The 15,180-nt window shown below is 37.8% G+C and overlaps 1 protein-coding gene across 1 annotated transcript; it reads left to right on the plus strand.

The window, feature by feature from the left end:
• The first annotated feature begins 1,578 nt into the window (after positions 1 to 1,578).
• LOC101746910 (glucose dehydrogenase [FAD, quinone]) lies at positions 1,579 to 14,504 on the plus strand. The gene is made up of 11 exons (XM_012692642.4): positions 1,579 to 1,737; positions 3,704 to 3,946; positions 4,344 to 4,515; positions 5,436 to 5,635; positions 6,446 to 6,573; positions 7,756 to 7,933; positions 9,588 to 9,845; positions 10,516 to 10,670; positions 11,100 to 11,265; positions 13,678 to 13,870; positions 14,317 to 14,504. The coding sequence occupies exons 1-11, from the start codon at positions 1,720 to 1,722 to the stop codon at positions 14,430 to 14,432; spliced, it is 1,827 nt and encodes a 608-aa protein (XP_012548096.1). The 5' UTR covers positions 1,579 to 1,719; the 3' UTR covers positions 14,433 to 14,504.
• Positions 14,505 to 15,180: the final 676 nt, after the last annotated feature.

A 15,180-nucleotide genomic window follows, 5' to 3' on the forward strand; every position in this document is an offset into this window, starting at 1 on the left:
TTCAATTATAAATTTGCATAAAATTAATCGTAAATCCTAGTGCGTACAAAATAAAACTTAAATTTTATTAAAGTAGAGCAAAGATGAGACTGCGCTTTTATTGTACATAAATACAAAATAGAAACAAATTCAAAACATTATATAAAAAACAGTACAGTATTCTGTTTAATCGCTAAGAGGAATCCATTTACCCTCAGGTGGACCTGAACCATCCAAGTGAATATTTTAAGCGCGACGTACTTACCGATTGATAAAAAAGAACATAGCTCTCAAGAGTCTGGTTATCTCTGTTTCTTTTGTCAATTTCTTTTGTGTATTTCGTGACTGTTTCCGTTAATTGCAGGTGATCGATACCCGCCTGCGGGAATCGATCACCGCTGCATCGCTAGATACGAATTATTGCGAATGCACCGGACGTATTATCCATTAGGCCACGACGACTTCTAATAGCAATGTGGAGAAAAGTAAGGGCACACTCTGAATAAATAAAATAAATCACCTCAAATTAAAACAAGACTGTAATTAACGGAAACAGTCACGAAATACACAAAAGAAATTGACAAAAGTAACAGAGATAACCAGACTCTTGAGAGCTATGTTCTTTTTTATCAATCGGTAAGTACGTCGCGCTTAAAATATTCACTTGGATGGTTCAGGTCCACCTGAGGGTAAATGGATTCCTCTTAGCGATTAAACAGAATACTGTACTGTTTTTTATATAATGTTTTGAATTTGTTTCTATTTTGTATTTTTGTACAATAAAAGCGCAGTCTCATCTTTGCTCTACTTTAATAAAATTTAAGTTTTTTTTTGTACGCAGTAGGATTTACGAACATGCGTTATTAAATTCATAAGTAATTGTTTGTTCTAATTATCCTGTTACTGTTTGTCTACGGTAACATTTCAGTTGATAGTTAAAATAGATATGTGAATTACAAAGCACATATACAATCGCGAACATGATGTCTCTTTCTTATAAAACATGATGCAGTTTGATTACTATCTGTAATTAAATCACGAAACGTCTGATTTAAAATAAATTACAATTTAATATTCGGATTTGAATAAATTTTTTTTTAAGGTGCATTAATATTTCAAAAGTTAGTTTAATGATTGGCATGTAGACGTCCACTACTGGTAATGTAGCTTTCCCCTGTCCCATGATTTGCCATAACGCTTTTGTTACGTGGGGCAAATCAGTCGGGACGACAGCGTCGTCCATATCCGATGGCACGACGGAATTTTATATATTATAATTAGCATAACAATCCATTCCGTCATTACATGTAACATTAACATATTAACAGTAACATAGTAGTAATATTTTATAATATGTAACATTCCGTCCGTTCAATTAGATCTAATACCAATTGTTCTTCTCAGTCGTATGCACTCTTGGTAGAGTGTGGTCATTATTTTGGGTGGTGCGCTTCACCAGACGTCGCCATTTCTTCTAATTACAATAGCTTTTTAAAATTTATGTACCTAGTCATTTAGAGAAACGTCTATATGTTAACGCTACCGTCACACGATTATTTAAATGATGACAAGTCATTTAATATTCATAATTCCCAACATATATAAGAAACAATTTCTTAATTCAGCAATTAAGTTTTTATTCGATACTTTAGGCGTTCGCCGAGACGTAAAATATTACAGTAACAATTAAATTTCTTTTAGGATTAATCGCTTCGTTATTTTCTACTTTAAGCTTCAAAGATGATATTAGCTCCAGAGGTAAGTTTTATACCTAAAGTATTCAATTAATTTAGATGGAAATAAATTATTTATTTCTCTTGTTACCCAAATGTGTAAGCTTTTATACGCATCCTTCAATAATTATTTAAAGCAGATCTCATATAACTTTCTTGAGGGGTTATACGGATAGCTTGCGGAATGGCTTTTACTGGTGGTACGATCTCTTATGAGTCCACACGTGTAGGTACCACCACCCTGCCTATTTCTGTCGTGAAGCAGTATTGCGTTTCGGCTTAAAGGGCGGGGCAGCCTTTGTAATTATACTGAGACCTTTGAACTCACATCTCAAGATGGGTGGCGGCATTTACGTTGGAGATGTCTATGGGCTCTAGTAACCACTTAACACCAGGTGGGCTGTGAGCTCGCCCACTCATCTAAACAATAAAAATAAAAAAAGCATCCAGGCATATATTTGTCTAAATAATATTAATGAAAGCAGATGGCCATGGACCGGCTCTCCATTTATTGCAAGTATTGGGTACTTACAGTAACTGAAACTTGGCCGTCTAAGTATTTCTTTTATCTTTTTATAAGTTTACCTAAATTAGGTGCCCAACGTTTGCCCACTAACGTAATCCGGAATGTCTCTGTCTCCCTAACTGCTTTCATACAACAGGCCTGCAACATAACAGGGGTGGTTAAAATGCCATCAGTATTTTATGTTGTAACAGATTAACAACTAGGGAATTAAGTAAAAAAATAGGATACAAGTACATGTATAGTACATGTATATCCGTATTTTTTTAATAATACTCTAACAAAAATAGGTAATAGACGAAACTGGTAAGCACGATTTTCTTCTGTTTGTTTTCACCCCATTATTGTTAAAGTTATGTGTTAGAATTTTTATCAGTTTTCCGAAATCGTAGATATAAATAATTAAAAGTTACTTTTACGGTTTAATTTCGCGTTTTTATTAACATCATATTGATTCCAACGTTTTGAATACTTTAGTTTGCGATGTCACAGACGACTATTTTGTTCTTCTATTAGTTTTTTTTTTTTTTTTCGTAATCTCAATAGCAATACGGGAGTCTAAATGAATTTCAATCATTGATTGATATCGATTATCACTTAGAAGACCCGTTCCGGAATGATATTATATATTAAAGACTAGCTGACCCGGCAGACTTCGTAGAGCCTCAATCGATAAATAAAAGACCTAAACTTTTGTATAAAATAAACTTAAAACAAACAAAAGAAATACGTCCGACGCCGCGACGGCGGACACATCAAAGGAAAAACAAAATTGTTATTTTTATCTAATTCTGAGCATTTCCGTATTTACCTACCTTTTAAACCTTTTCTGGACTTCCACAAATAATTCAAGACCAAAATTAGCCAAATCGGTTCAGCCGTCCTCGAGTTTTAGCGAGACTAATGAACAGCAATTAATTTTTATATAACACTAGCTGACCCGGCAGACTTCGTAGTGCCTCAATCGATAAATAAAAAACCTAAACTTTTGTATAAAATAAACTTAAAACAAACAAAACGAATCCCCGTTCGACGGAGGACACATCAAAGGAAAAAGAAAATTGTTATTTTTATTTAATTCCGAGCATTTCATTCATTTATCTACCTTTTAAACCTTCTCTGGAATTCCACAAATAATTTAAGACCAAAATCAGCCAAATCGGTCCAGCCGTTCTCGAGTTTTAGCGAGACTAACGAACAGCAATTCATTTTTATATGTATAGATAGATAGATAGATAGATATAGATATAGATATAGATATTACAACGTACATGTCACACCTTAAGACAGATATCTAAACTGTATAAAGATTGTCCTGGTCTTTAAACTGGAACATATAGACTACTTCTAAGAAGTACTTACTCCAAGGAGCGGGTTCAAAATATGCCCTACGAGTAGATAGCCCCTATTAAATCTTTAGAAATAATATCAATTACGATTACTAATTATAAAGTCTTTTTTCATTTAGGAGTGCGGCTGTCCGCTTATTGAAGAAGGAGTCTCTATAGAAAACTCGCCGATTTGCAGTGGAACTCTGCTATTTATGGTATTACTCGAAGGGTACATCCGAGGTCGTTGCAAAATCGCAACTCCATGCGCTAATGTGAGATCCGCTGAACAACTGGATGCCCGTTACGATTTTATTGTGGTGGGCTCAGGTCCGGCCGGAGCCATTGTTGCTGGAAGACTCAGCGAAGATAAGAATTTTAATGTAAGTTTAATCGAATATATTAAACGAATCTCGTGTTTAATTGTGTTATTTGTTGGCTAGATGTCTCGCGTTTGATACTATTTACAGCTGCTATTGGTATTTCAGCGAGGGTTTTTGTTATGATATTATCAGTGTGTAGCAGGTGACATGCGAGTTGTTCTACCAACTGTGTGTTTTTGCGCACAACGACAATCACAGTGAATCGATTTTTCATATCACAAACATAAGAAAATTGTATTTAGAGGCCACATTTTTAGTTTTACCTGTTGACTAAATTGTGAATCATTTTATATTTTTCTAAATGTTTCAATCGTTCGAGCAATACTACTAAATATTAACCCAATTTACTATTTCTGGTTCCTACATTACTCGTTTTACTCAATATGATACGCTTTAGGTACTATTACTGGAAGCCGGAGGTCAAGAGCCTACGGGAGCACGCATTCCCTCTTTCTACAGAGCATTCTGGTCGAACAAAGAGGTGGATTGGGATTATAGAACTGAGCCCGACAACTATTGTCTCGACCAAGGCGATAAAGGATGTCTTTGGCCACGAGGAAAGGTTCTTGGTATGTTCTACGTATTCATTTTACTGGTGGTAGGGCTTGTGAACCCGCACGGGCAGGTACCACTGCTCTGCTTATTTATGCCGTGAACTAGTACTGTAAAACGGAGACTTCGAATTCATGTCTCAAGGGGGTGGCGGCCAACCCATTCATCAGATCGCTGAGTTTCTCGCCGGATCTTTTCAGCGGGTCGCGATTTCGATCCGGTCGTAGACTCATTCACGAAGCAGCTGCTCTGAAGGCGCTCAAGCAGCCGTTAGCAAAATCCAACCCTCTGGACTGAACTTTTGCTCGCACATCTGCTAAAAAACCTACTTCCTTCCCAGAAAAAAACATTCAGATCGTCGATCTACCCAATTTCAATTTCACCCGCTCAGTGGCAGTCTTTCGCTTTACCTTTACCCCCAAACTTAGGTATTTATTCGATTATGGAATGCTCTGCCGGATGCAGTGAGAAGTGCTCCAACTTTAAACTGTTTTAAAAGAATGGTGAAGGGACACTACTTATCTGCTTAGTGCTGTTTGTTGCATCATTATCATTTATAATTTCCATACTGTTGATTTATTATGTGTGTGTAAGTATATTAGTATGTATTGTATGTAAGTATGTATATTAGTATATATTATATTATGTAAACGGTATATATCTGTTTATTATATGTATATATTTTCTATAATAATGTATTGTATATGGTACACCGCATCATACCTGCTATATTTTTTATATTTTACAGAATTTCTGTAAATTAAACGGTTGTCTTGAAGAGATCGCTTTTAGCGATAAGACCGCCTATTGTACATATGTGCTTTTTGACTGTTTTTGTTTTTGAATGTAAATTGTGTTGGTGTGCAATAAAGTGTATTCTCTCTCTCTCTCTTTATTTATTTTTTATGTTTTTAAACTACATATATTATATTCTCAGGTGGATCAAGTCTCCTTAATGGTATGATGTACCATCGAGGCCATGCCGCTGATTACGATGACTGGGTGAAGCTCGGTGCTGAAGGTTGGTCATGGGAGGAAAATCTTCCATACTTTGACATGACCGAGGGGAACAAGGAAATTGGAACTATAGTGAGCGAGAAACACCACTCTAGTTCAGGGCCTTTGCCTGTTCAAAGAGTAAGTATAATATGGTTTTATAAGTACATATACTACAAACTGCTTCAAACTGCTTTATATTAATATGGCTGTCATGCAAACAAACCTGTGACGAACAATGTTATTATACGTGCGTATGTATAAAGCTAAGTTTCGTGCTCAGTGGTGTGCATATGGTATGATGGCCTATGTGTAGCAATGGACTACTATAGGCTTGTGTACTTAGTGCTAGTTTTTCAACTTAGCACCACACGTAGGGGCACTATTGGGGCAACTCCATAAAAATTGTAGTTAACTTTTACGCGATCGAAAAGTTAAACGCGCACTAAGCACACTAATGATAATGATGATGATGATGATGATGACGTACGTATGTCCGTCTCGGATTCCCACATTACATGGAATCGTGGTACAGGCCCAGATGCCTTAGTGTGACTTGTATTATTACTATTTGTTTATGATAAAAATAGTAAATATACATTGTTAATGTATGATGATAACGTCTTATTATAATTTATGGAATCTAAATTAGAAAATGTATACTAAATTCGGTAGGTACGTGTAACATATTTTATTACACACGTGTTTTGGTTTCATCGGAATTACAGTTTTGCGAGCGGGTAGCTACCTACTTGTCTTCCATCATTCTTGAGCCTTAAATTGGCAAGTCAGCATAGGACTTATAAACTCCTTAGTGCACCACAGCATGAGGACTGACCCCACCCCACCCCCTATTTATATCTTTTGTATAATTTATTTAAGTATTAATCATTTCGGCCTCCAGAACGCTTGCCATTACGTCTTTTATGAATACAAATAATTTCTCTTTAGTTCCGTTACCAAGGTCCAGCCGTTTATAAACTATTGGATGCCCTCAACGAAACTGGGTTCTCTATCATAGCTGACATGAACGATCCTGAAACTCCCGATGGATTCACCATAGCACAAGCGTTTAACGAGTAAGTATAAGTCCACTGATTTCCTCGCCGGATCTTCTCAGTGGGTCGCGATTCCGATCCGGTGGTAGATTCAGTGAAGGTTGCATCATAGGTAGAAGGTTGCAAGGTAGAGCAGATATTAGCAAATTCTCTCACGCTGTGCTTCGTAAGCTTGTCACCTAATCAAGTTGAAGCTAGAATAATCCCTCAAGGCTACTGGCAGATAGTTAAGCAAATAAAGTAAGTACAAAAGGAATCTACTAAGACCGACATAGTTATGACAATACTTGTTAAAAAAATTAGGTATTGTTGTATTTGATTGATAAATAATATTGACCCACTTGGTGCAAATCGTCTACCAGAAGCCATAGATGTCACAACGTGAATGATGTCGAAAATGTCTCCAATAAAAAGCCACTAAAACTATCGATCAAAAGAGTAATGTCCGTCCTGTACATCCTAATCACACTTCATTCAAACTTTCCAACATATTTTCTGTAATAAAGTTAATAACTTTGTCAACTCAATGTCATCATGTTTTCCTCTATTTATACGGAGCAGCGCACGATCCAAGAGATGTTAAATAAGTTTAACGAAGCCCATGGACCCACCTTGAAACATGAAATCGATTGTACCGTAATAGGTTCACCCAGCCCTTAAAACTGGAAAGCATTACCAAAATATTGGTGTACTAGCGGCCTGCGCCGAGTTCGCTCGGGTCTTTAACAAAAATTTCAACGACGTCGTTTTATTTTTTATAAATAAAAGAACACTTATTGCGGCATAACTATAATAGTTAGACATATGCGGTCGCGACACTTTTTGTAGATAATAATGTGTTCTACAAAGTCGAAAAAATTTATTTATTCTATTATATTATTCTATCATCAATTGCTTTCGCATGGCACGCGATGTAAAGAATATTTTAGGTAATATTTTTACACCTTGGGTTAAATTATTGGAGTTTTAATAAGGATACCTAATTTTTTTTTTAAAATATTATAGCTGTATGTCACTCGGGAATAGTGTAGCTTCCAAACAGTGAAAGAATTTTTCAAATAGGTTCAGTAGTTTCGGAGCCTATTCAATACAAACAAACAAACAAATCTTTCAAAAGAAGTATAGATTAGTATAGAAGTATAGACGTTGAAACAACCTCTTTTCAAAAGAAAGACTACAGTTAAGGCTTTTATTAAACCGCAGTAACGGCCAGAGGTACACAACAGCGCGCGCGTACCTGAAACCGAAGTCAGAACGACCGAACCTGACAGTGAAACTGGGAGCGCACGTTACAAGAGTCATAGTGACTGACGACACAGCCACCGGCGTTGAGTTCATCGACTCCGACGGAAATTCAAATATCGTTTATGCTTCTCGAGAGGTATTTAAATCATCACTCATCAAATTTACTTATCAGACAAATCTAATAAGCCTAAATCTATTCTAATATATAAATCTACAGTGGCTTTTACGGATGTTCCGTTATAACTACTGAACCATGCATCCGATTGACTTGAAACTTGGTATCCATGTAGAAAATACATGTACTTAATGGATAGGCTAATATTTATATGAGTGTTGGACTCCCTAATAATAATGACCATAAATAATAATGTTAATTTTAAATGCCCAGCGAAGCGGGCGAGTACGGCTAGTATAATAACCGGCAAACTTCTTGAGCATTTGTTGACGTAGTGGGGGTAAGTTTGCGCATGGTACACTCACGTGCAAAAACATTACTTACTCTGCGTCATAATGCTATTAAATTATTAAAATCAACATATGTATTTATTTATATATTTATTAGAACATCAACAAAACATATAGGTTAATAATTGTAATAATTTAATCTTGGGGTAAAATAGATATTCCTTCTATTAAGTCAAAACTAGAGCTGTTGCCAGGTCTTGGTTCAGTTGAAGCGAAGCTGGTATTTGTAATTTTTTTTTCGTTATCATAATCTTGACCATCATCATCATCACTGTTTTCATCACCCGAGTCGCTATCATCGTGATGAGTCGACATAGGGCTCATCGGCGTAGTTTACAACTCGGTCGATTCGGTCTTCTTTTTTGTCTATAATTAATTATTTTTTGAAGATATTCGATTCGTAGTAATCGAATGTTACTTTTTTCATTTACCAGCTTCCGATTATTTTCTGTTATTTTTTTCCATCTGAAGCCTAGCTCTTTCATAATTCGTCGTAAGCTTCATTCCGAGCCATTAAAATTTATATCTACTTAAAATTTTTCGAAGCCTTTCTACGGTACGGAGTTTCGCTGCTTGTTATGTAGTTATTATGATTACATCTTTTTATTACAGATTGAACGAAACTATCCATTCCGGTAACTTTCTTCTTCCCTGATCTTTTCTTACCCGGAGTCCGAAACACGGCGAGCAAGCCAGAGCCTTTAGCTTCGTTAATAATGCACCTAACAGTACTCACTGATGTTTTTGTTGCTTCCGAAGTCTGTTTTAATTTTTCCATATCATTCTTCCCCTGTTTTATAATGAAGCAATATACGTCGTACACAAATTTTCTACCCTTTCTTTTAAGTACTACACCAGTTTATCACGGCATAGTGTATGTTTTATAAAAAATCAACAAACACTCAACAAATAGCAATGGCAACAAAGTCCACAAGCAATTATAACAAATTTAATAACTTAACGATTAATAACGATAGACTTTCCACTGTATGCAAGCGTACTTTTGGGAGCAAGCGGAATGAGGGCGCGGTGCGGGACGCAAGGTTCGACTGATCTACCAATAACGCGCTCGATACGATTTCCCCTGCCGTCGCGCCTCACCCTCACCACCAAAGTGATCTAAAATTCGGTTCTGCGCAGTCAAGGTCATTTGCTCAAGAAGTTTGCCGATTACTATACTTTATATTGATCATTTAAAAGCTCCAATGCCTATTTTCGAGATAAAATTGTTGAACAAAAAAAATATGAACCTTTCCCATTTATTAATGTATGTAAAAATGTATTTAATTAAAGCATATTGACAATAATACCTAATGTTTCTGTAGGTGATTTTAAGTGCTGGAGCGTTAAACACTCCTCACATTCTTTTGCATTCCGGCATTGGACCCCGAGAGACGCTAGAGAAGTACAACATTCCAGTCAAAGCAGATCTCCCAGTGGGTTTGAATCTTCAGAATCACGTTGGTGTCACTGTATCGTTTATACTGCCTAAACTCAACGACACACGAGTCTTGGATTGGAGCACGCTTGCCACATACTTGTTGAATCAGGAGGGGCCTATGACGTCCACCTCAATTACTCAGGTGGGTTCAGAAAATAGACATGGTTTTTTATTAACTAAACTAAATAACCAAAGCTGGTGATGGATTTTCTACGCAACAGTAACAGCTAGAACAGTAGTAGCAACCAGAGAGTGCTATACAACACACCCTTTCAAAAAGCCTTTTTATTTATTAACGCTGGAATTCAATTAAGAATGTTCCCTCCTACGAACAGGAATATAAAGGTGTGACATACCTAAAAATCCACATTAGCTGCTCCATGAAAGCTACTTTTCAGTATTGACCCTCAAAACAATCTTTTATTGGACGAAAAACTGCCTTATATTTCCTCGAACTTAACCATAATCACCCTCACGGATTTCTTTTTGAGATACTGGTGACTGCGTATATACATCTGTTAAAATTAGGTGGGTTGCGGATCAGCGGGATTCGCATCTGTCCTTGTCGTCTGTAAGTAGGAACTGTAGCGTCAAGAGTTCGCGCATCAGTTAATTCTAATTTATTTAATATCTATCACTATTCGTTGAATATAACAAAGACAAAAAAGTTGAATTGCCCCACCGATTTGGAATATGCAATTGCTTTTATGAATTAACTATCATAGATTCATAATAAATATAGAAAAGAACAAAATATTATGGTTTGACAATAACTATTTGTATTAATATAATTAGCCGACGATTAATTTTAGGTAACAGGATTGTTGTATTCAAGTTTGGCGGACAAAAGAAAAAAGCAACCTGACCTTCAATTCTTCTTTAATGGCATGTATGCAGAATGCTCCAAGACGGGCTTCGTGGGAGAGACTATTGACAGTGACTGCCAAGAAAGAGGAACAAATATTACGTAAGTAACTACAAAAGTATTGTATTAAGTGGCGATTTTGGAGGCATATCTAACGTGGACCTTATATTTTTCTTTATTGCATTGATGGGGGTACGAGCTCAGGGTCCACCTGGTGTTAGCTGACTACCGGAGCCCATAAACATCAATAACGTAAATGCCACCGCCCACCTTGACACATGAGTTCTAAGTCTCAGTTTTACAGTACAGCGGCTGCCCCACCTTCAAACCGAAACGCATTAACGCAACGCTGTTTCACAGCAGAAATATGCAGGATGATGGTAGAGCTGGCTCACAAGGGGCCCTACCATCAGTAATATAGAAGGATATTCACAATTTCGTTTGACCTTTCAACCGACAACCTTACCCTTGGGGCAAGGTCTGTCTATAAATAATTGATAGCACATGATTACAATTATCAAATAATTTCAGAGCCAATGCAGTGGCGCTCCTGCCAAAAAGCAAGGGATACTTAACGTTGCAGTCTTCAGACCCACTAGTTTCTCCATTATTTTATCCGAATTTCTTCTCACATCCTGATGATATGATCGTGGCCAAAGACGGACTCAGATATTTGAAAAAAATATCTGAAAGCAAGGTGAAGTACCTGATCCACCAGTTATACAACGAGATATAGTCGTACCAAATATACTAAAGAACAATATTAAAATTTTATTAAAGTCGCCTAAGCAATTAAAATAGAAGGACCCTAAAGGAAGGAATAGAAGGAATATGATTATTTACGACACTACAAGCACAGTGTTGATCAAATTTAGGCACTCATTAACCACATTCGCTAAGCTGCGATATGAGATCTTATCGAAGGGTACTAGAGATCAAGCACCCTTAACATAGATCACCCCTGACTTGCGTATTGATTATCTGGGTGTACGAGCAAACGGAGTATTCACGGTAACACCTGGTGTAAGATGGTTACCAGAGGTCATAGACATCGTAACGTGAAAATCGTTACCCACATTCAGGCCAGTGTGCTTAGTGCATGTTTTTTAACGTTCTCGATAGCGTAAAAGTTTACTCAAATTTGTATGGAGCTGGAGTTTGCCTACTTTTTTTTTTTATTGCTTAGATGAGTGGACGAGCTCACAGCCCACCTGGTCTTAAGTGGTTACTGGGGCGCATAGACATCCACAACGTAAATGTGGTAAACCCAACGTAAAAACCCACCTTGAGATATAAGTTCTAAGGTCTCAAGTAAGTTACAACGGCTGCCCCACCCTTCAAACCGAAACGCATTATTGCTTCACGGCAGAAATAGGCGGGGCGGTGGTACCTACCCGCGCGGACTCACAAGAGGTCCTACCACCAGTAATTACGCAAATAATAATTTTGCGGGTTTCATTTTTATTACACGATGTTATTCCTTCACCGTGGAAATCAATCGTGAACATTTGTTGAGTACCTACGTATTTGGTACGTAGATTCGAACACCGGTGCATCGCTCAACACAAATGCACCGGACGTCTTATCTGTTAGGCCACGACGACTTCAAACTACGTGTTTTTATTTTTTTTTATTGCTTAGATGGGTGGACGCGCTCACAGCCCACCTGAAGTAAAGTGGTTACTGGAGCCCATGGACATACAACGTAAATGCGCCACCCACCTTGAGATATAAGTTCTAAGGTCTCAAGTAAGTTACAACGGCTGCCCCACCCTTCAAACCGAAACGCATTATTGCTTCACGGCAGAAATAGGCGGGGCGGTGGTACCTACCCGCGCGGACTCACAAGAGGTCCTACCACCAGTAATTACGCAAATTATAATTTTGCGGGTTTCATTTTTATTACACGATGTTATTCCTTCACCGTGGAAATCAATCGTGAACATTTGTTGAGTACGTATTTCATTAGAAAAATTGGTATACGCCTGAGATTCTAGCACCGGTGCATCGCTCAACACAAATTCACCGGACGTCTTATCTGTTAGGCCACGACGACTTCAAACTACGTGTGCCGCTAGGGGCGCTGTTCCAACTACCATACTAATTTGAGTTTACTTTCACCCTATCGAGAATGTTAAAAAACTCGCACTAAGCACACTGAAATCGAAATCTCAATTGTATTGAATAATGGCTGGTTCCAACCCTTCGGAACAGGTGGAAGGCAAAAATAGGTAGAACGGTGGTATTTACCCGTGTGGGCTTACAATACACCCCACCACGAGTAAATTCCGGTTGCTAATCGCAGTACGCTGGTAAATATTTAGAGATCGATGCTACCCAATCTCCTATGAATCCCTTACATAGAACTCGAATACGCATTCGTGTTATTAAGCCTAATCGAGTACTTAAATCCTGGGTTTTTTTACACCACTCCACCAATGAATAAAAAACTTGTAAAATTATATTTATTTGTCATTGACTTTATATCTAGTTCTCGTCATTAGACGCTGCGGAGAATTCATGATAAACATTACACTACTATTTTATTTTGCCTAGTTTCAACCTGAACCAACCCTAGATAAGCAGATGCAATATATTATTATAAATTTAGATTTCAATATACTATGTAATAATTTTTAAAATTTTAGCCAATAATTTCATAGTAAAGCCTTTAAGAACTTTACCTCCACGAATTGAACGAAAATCATAAATTTATCGCAACAAAATTAAATAAGCCCAGCTACCAATGAAATCAAATAATAATTCGTTAAGCACCCCCGTAGACACAGCCCACCGAGTTTCTCGCCGGATTTTCTCAGCGTTTCCGATCCGGTGGTAGATTCTGCGAAGCACTGCTCTTGCTAGGGTCAGTGTTGGCAACTCTCCGGTTTGAGCCCCATGAGTTCACCTACAACGTTAGATTGAAGCTGAAATAGCCTCACAAGGCTATCAGCTAAGGTAGGGAAAAAAAAAGTTAAGCAGTAGTAAAAAGTACCTACATACCTACACACAAAGAACAACACAGTAGTGATATTTCTTGTTCACGTGTTCACGTCTCACTAAAGGTAAACATATAATTTGTATATGAACAGTATTATTTGTCTTACAGATCCTAGAATCAGAATATGGCATAGAACTAGATCCCGAAGCGACTGATGAGTGTAGTGAGACCTCAGAAGACTGGTCAGATGACTGGATGGAGTGCATGATCCGATTGCACACTGATGCCCAGAATCATCAACTCGGCACAACCGCTATCGGCTTGGTCGTCGATCCTCAACTAAAAGTCTACGGAATTGAAGGTTTGAAATGATATGCCAAAAAATACGTTAGGTTTTTTTTTATTGCTTGGATGGGTGGACGAGCTCACAGCCCACCTGGTTTTAGGTGGTTACTGGAGCCCATAGACATCTACAACGTAAATGCGCCACCCATCTTGAGATATAAGTTCTAAGGTCTCAAGTAGTTACAACGGCTGCCCTACCTTTCAAACCGAAACGCATTACTGCTTCACGCCAGAAATAGGCAGGGTGGTGGTACCTACCCGCGCGGACTCACAAGAGGTCCTACCACCAGTTTTTAGGCAGACGAGCATACGGCCCACCTGATGGTAAGTGGTCACCGTCGCTCATGGACGTCAGCAATGCCAGTGGCAGAGCCAAGCCGCTGCCTACCATTAAGTACTCTCCGCAAGCCTCGTAAGTCTAGGTACATATTTTCGAGATATTTACCACCATGTTCTCTTTAGGTTTGAGAGTTATCGATGCATCGGTCATGCCGTCACAGCCGACGGGCAATCCTCAAGCAGCGATCATGATGGTCGCCGAGCGAGGCGCGGCTTTCATCAAAGACACTCATTCCTAAAACGACGGCTGTTCGTGTTTACGAAAAAAATATATTTGAAAATGGAAATAAAGACTTGCTAAACATTTGTGATTAACTCTGTTTTAATAAAAACCTATTATCGATATAAGAATACAGCATATCCACCTATAATTCCTATTCTATAAATACCAGCAAGCACCAGATTGGCTTAATACTACAAAAACAAAAAACATCATCATTATCCTGTCCTTCACCCAGTCACCTGGGGTCGGCGCAACATGTTTTCTCCTTCCATACTCCCCTATCATATACAATTTCTTCGCTCACTCCCCTCTTACACATATCGTCTTTCACGCAATCCATTCATTTCTTCTTAGGTCTACCTCTTCCTCTATATCCTTCCACGTTCATAGTTAACACTCTCTTACCAACCTCATTTTCATTTCGTCTCATCACATGTCCATACCATCCCAAACGCGCATTTCTCAGCTTCTCTGTCACAGGTGCCACTTTCAGACTTCCTCTAACATATTCATTCCGTATTCTATCCATTCTCGTTACTCCACACATCCATCGCAACATGCGCATCTCTGCTGCATGCAATCGCCTTTCATCAACAGAAATTACATAACAGAAACAAAAAATAATAACTACTAAATGTAAAAATACATATTTATAGTAGTTAATTCTGTAAATTTTGCCTTTTGCCATTTTCGCTTTCAGACGGTTCCACTCACAGTCTGTGCTAGAATAACTATTTATTGTGGGATTAAAAATTAAAACAAAA

The sequence above is a fragment of the Bombyx mori genome, chromosome 16 (genome assembly GCF_030269925.1).
Source record: "Bombyx mori chromosome 16, ASM3026992v2".
NCBI classification, from domain to species: Eukaryota; Metazoa; Arthropoda; class Insecta; order Lepidoptera; family Bombycidae; genus Bombyx; species Bombyx mori.

What these genes read in the sequence shown, in the direction of transcription:
- LOC101746910 (XM_012692642.4), top strand. An exon ending in GCGAAGATAAGAATTTTAAT is followed by an intron (nt 3,947 to 4,343) that starts GTAAGTTTAATC and finishes GATACGCTTTAG; the next exon opens with GTACTATTACTGGAAGCCGG. An exon ending in GAAAGAGGAACAAATATTAC is followed by an intron (nt 10,671 to 11,099) that starts GTAAGTAACTAC and finishes AAATAATTTCAG; the next exon opens with AGCCAATGCAGTGGCGCTCC.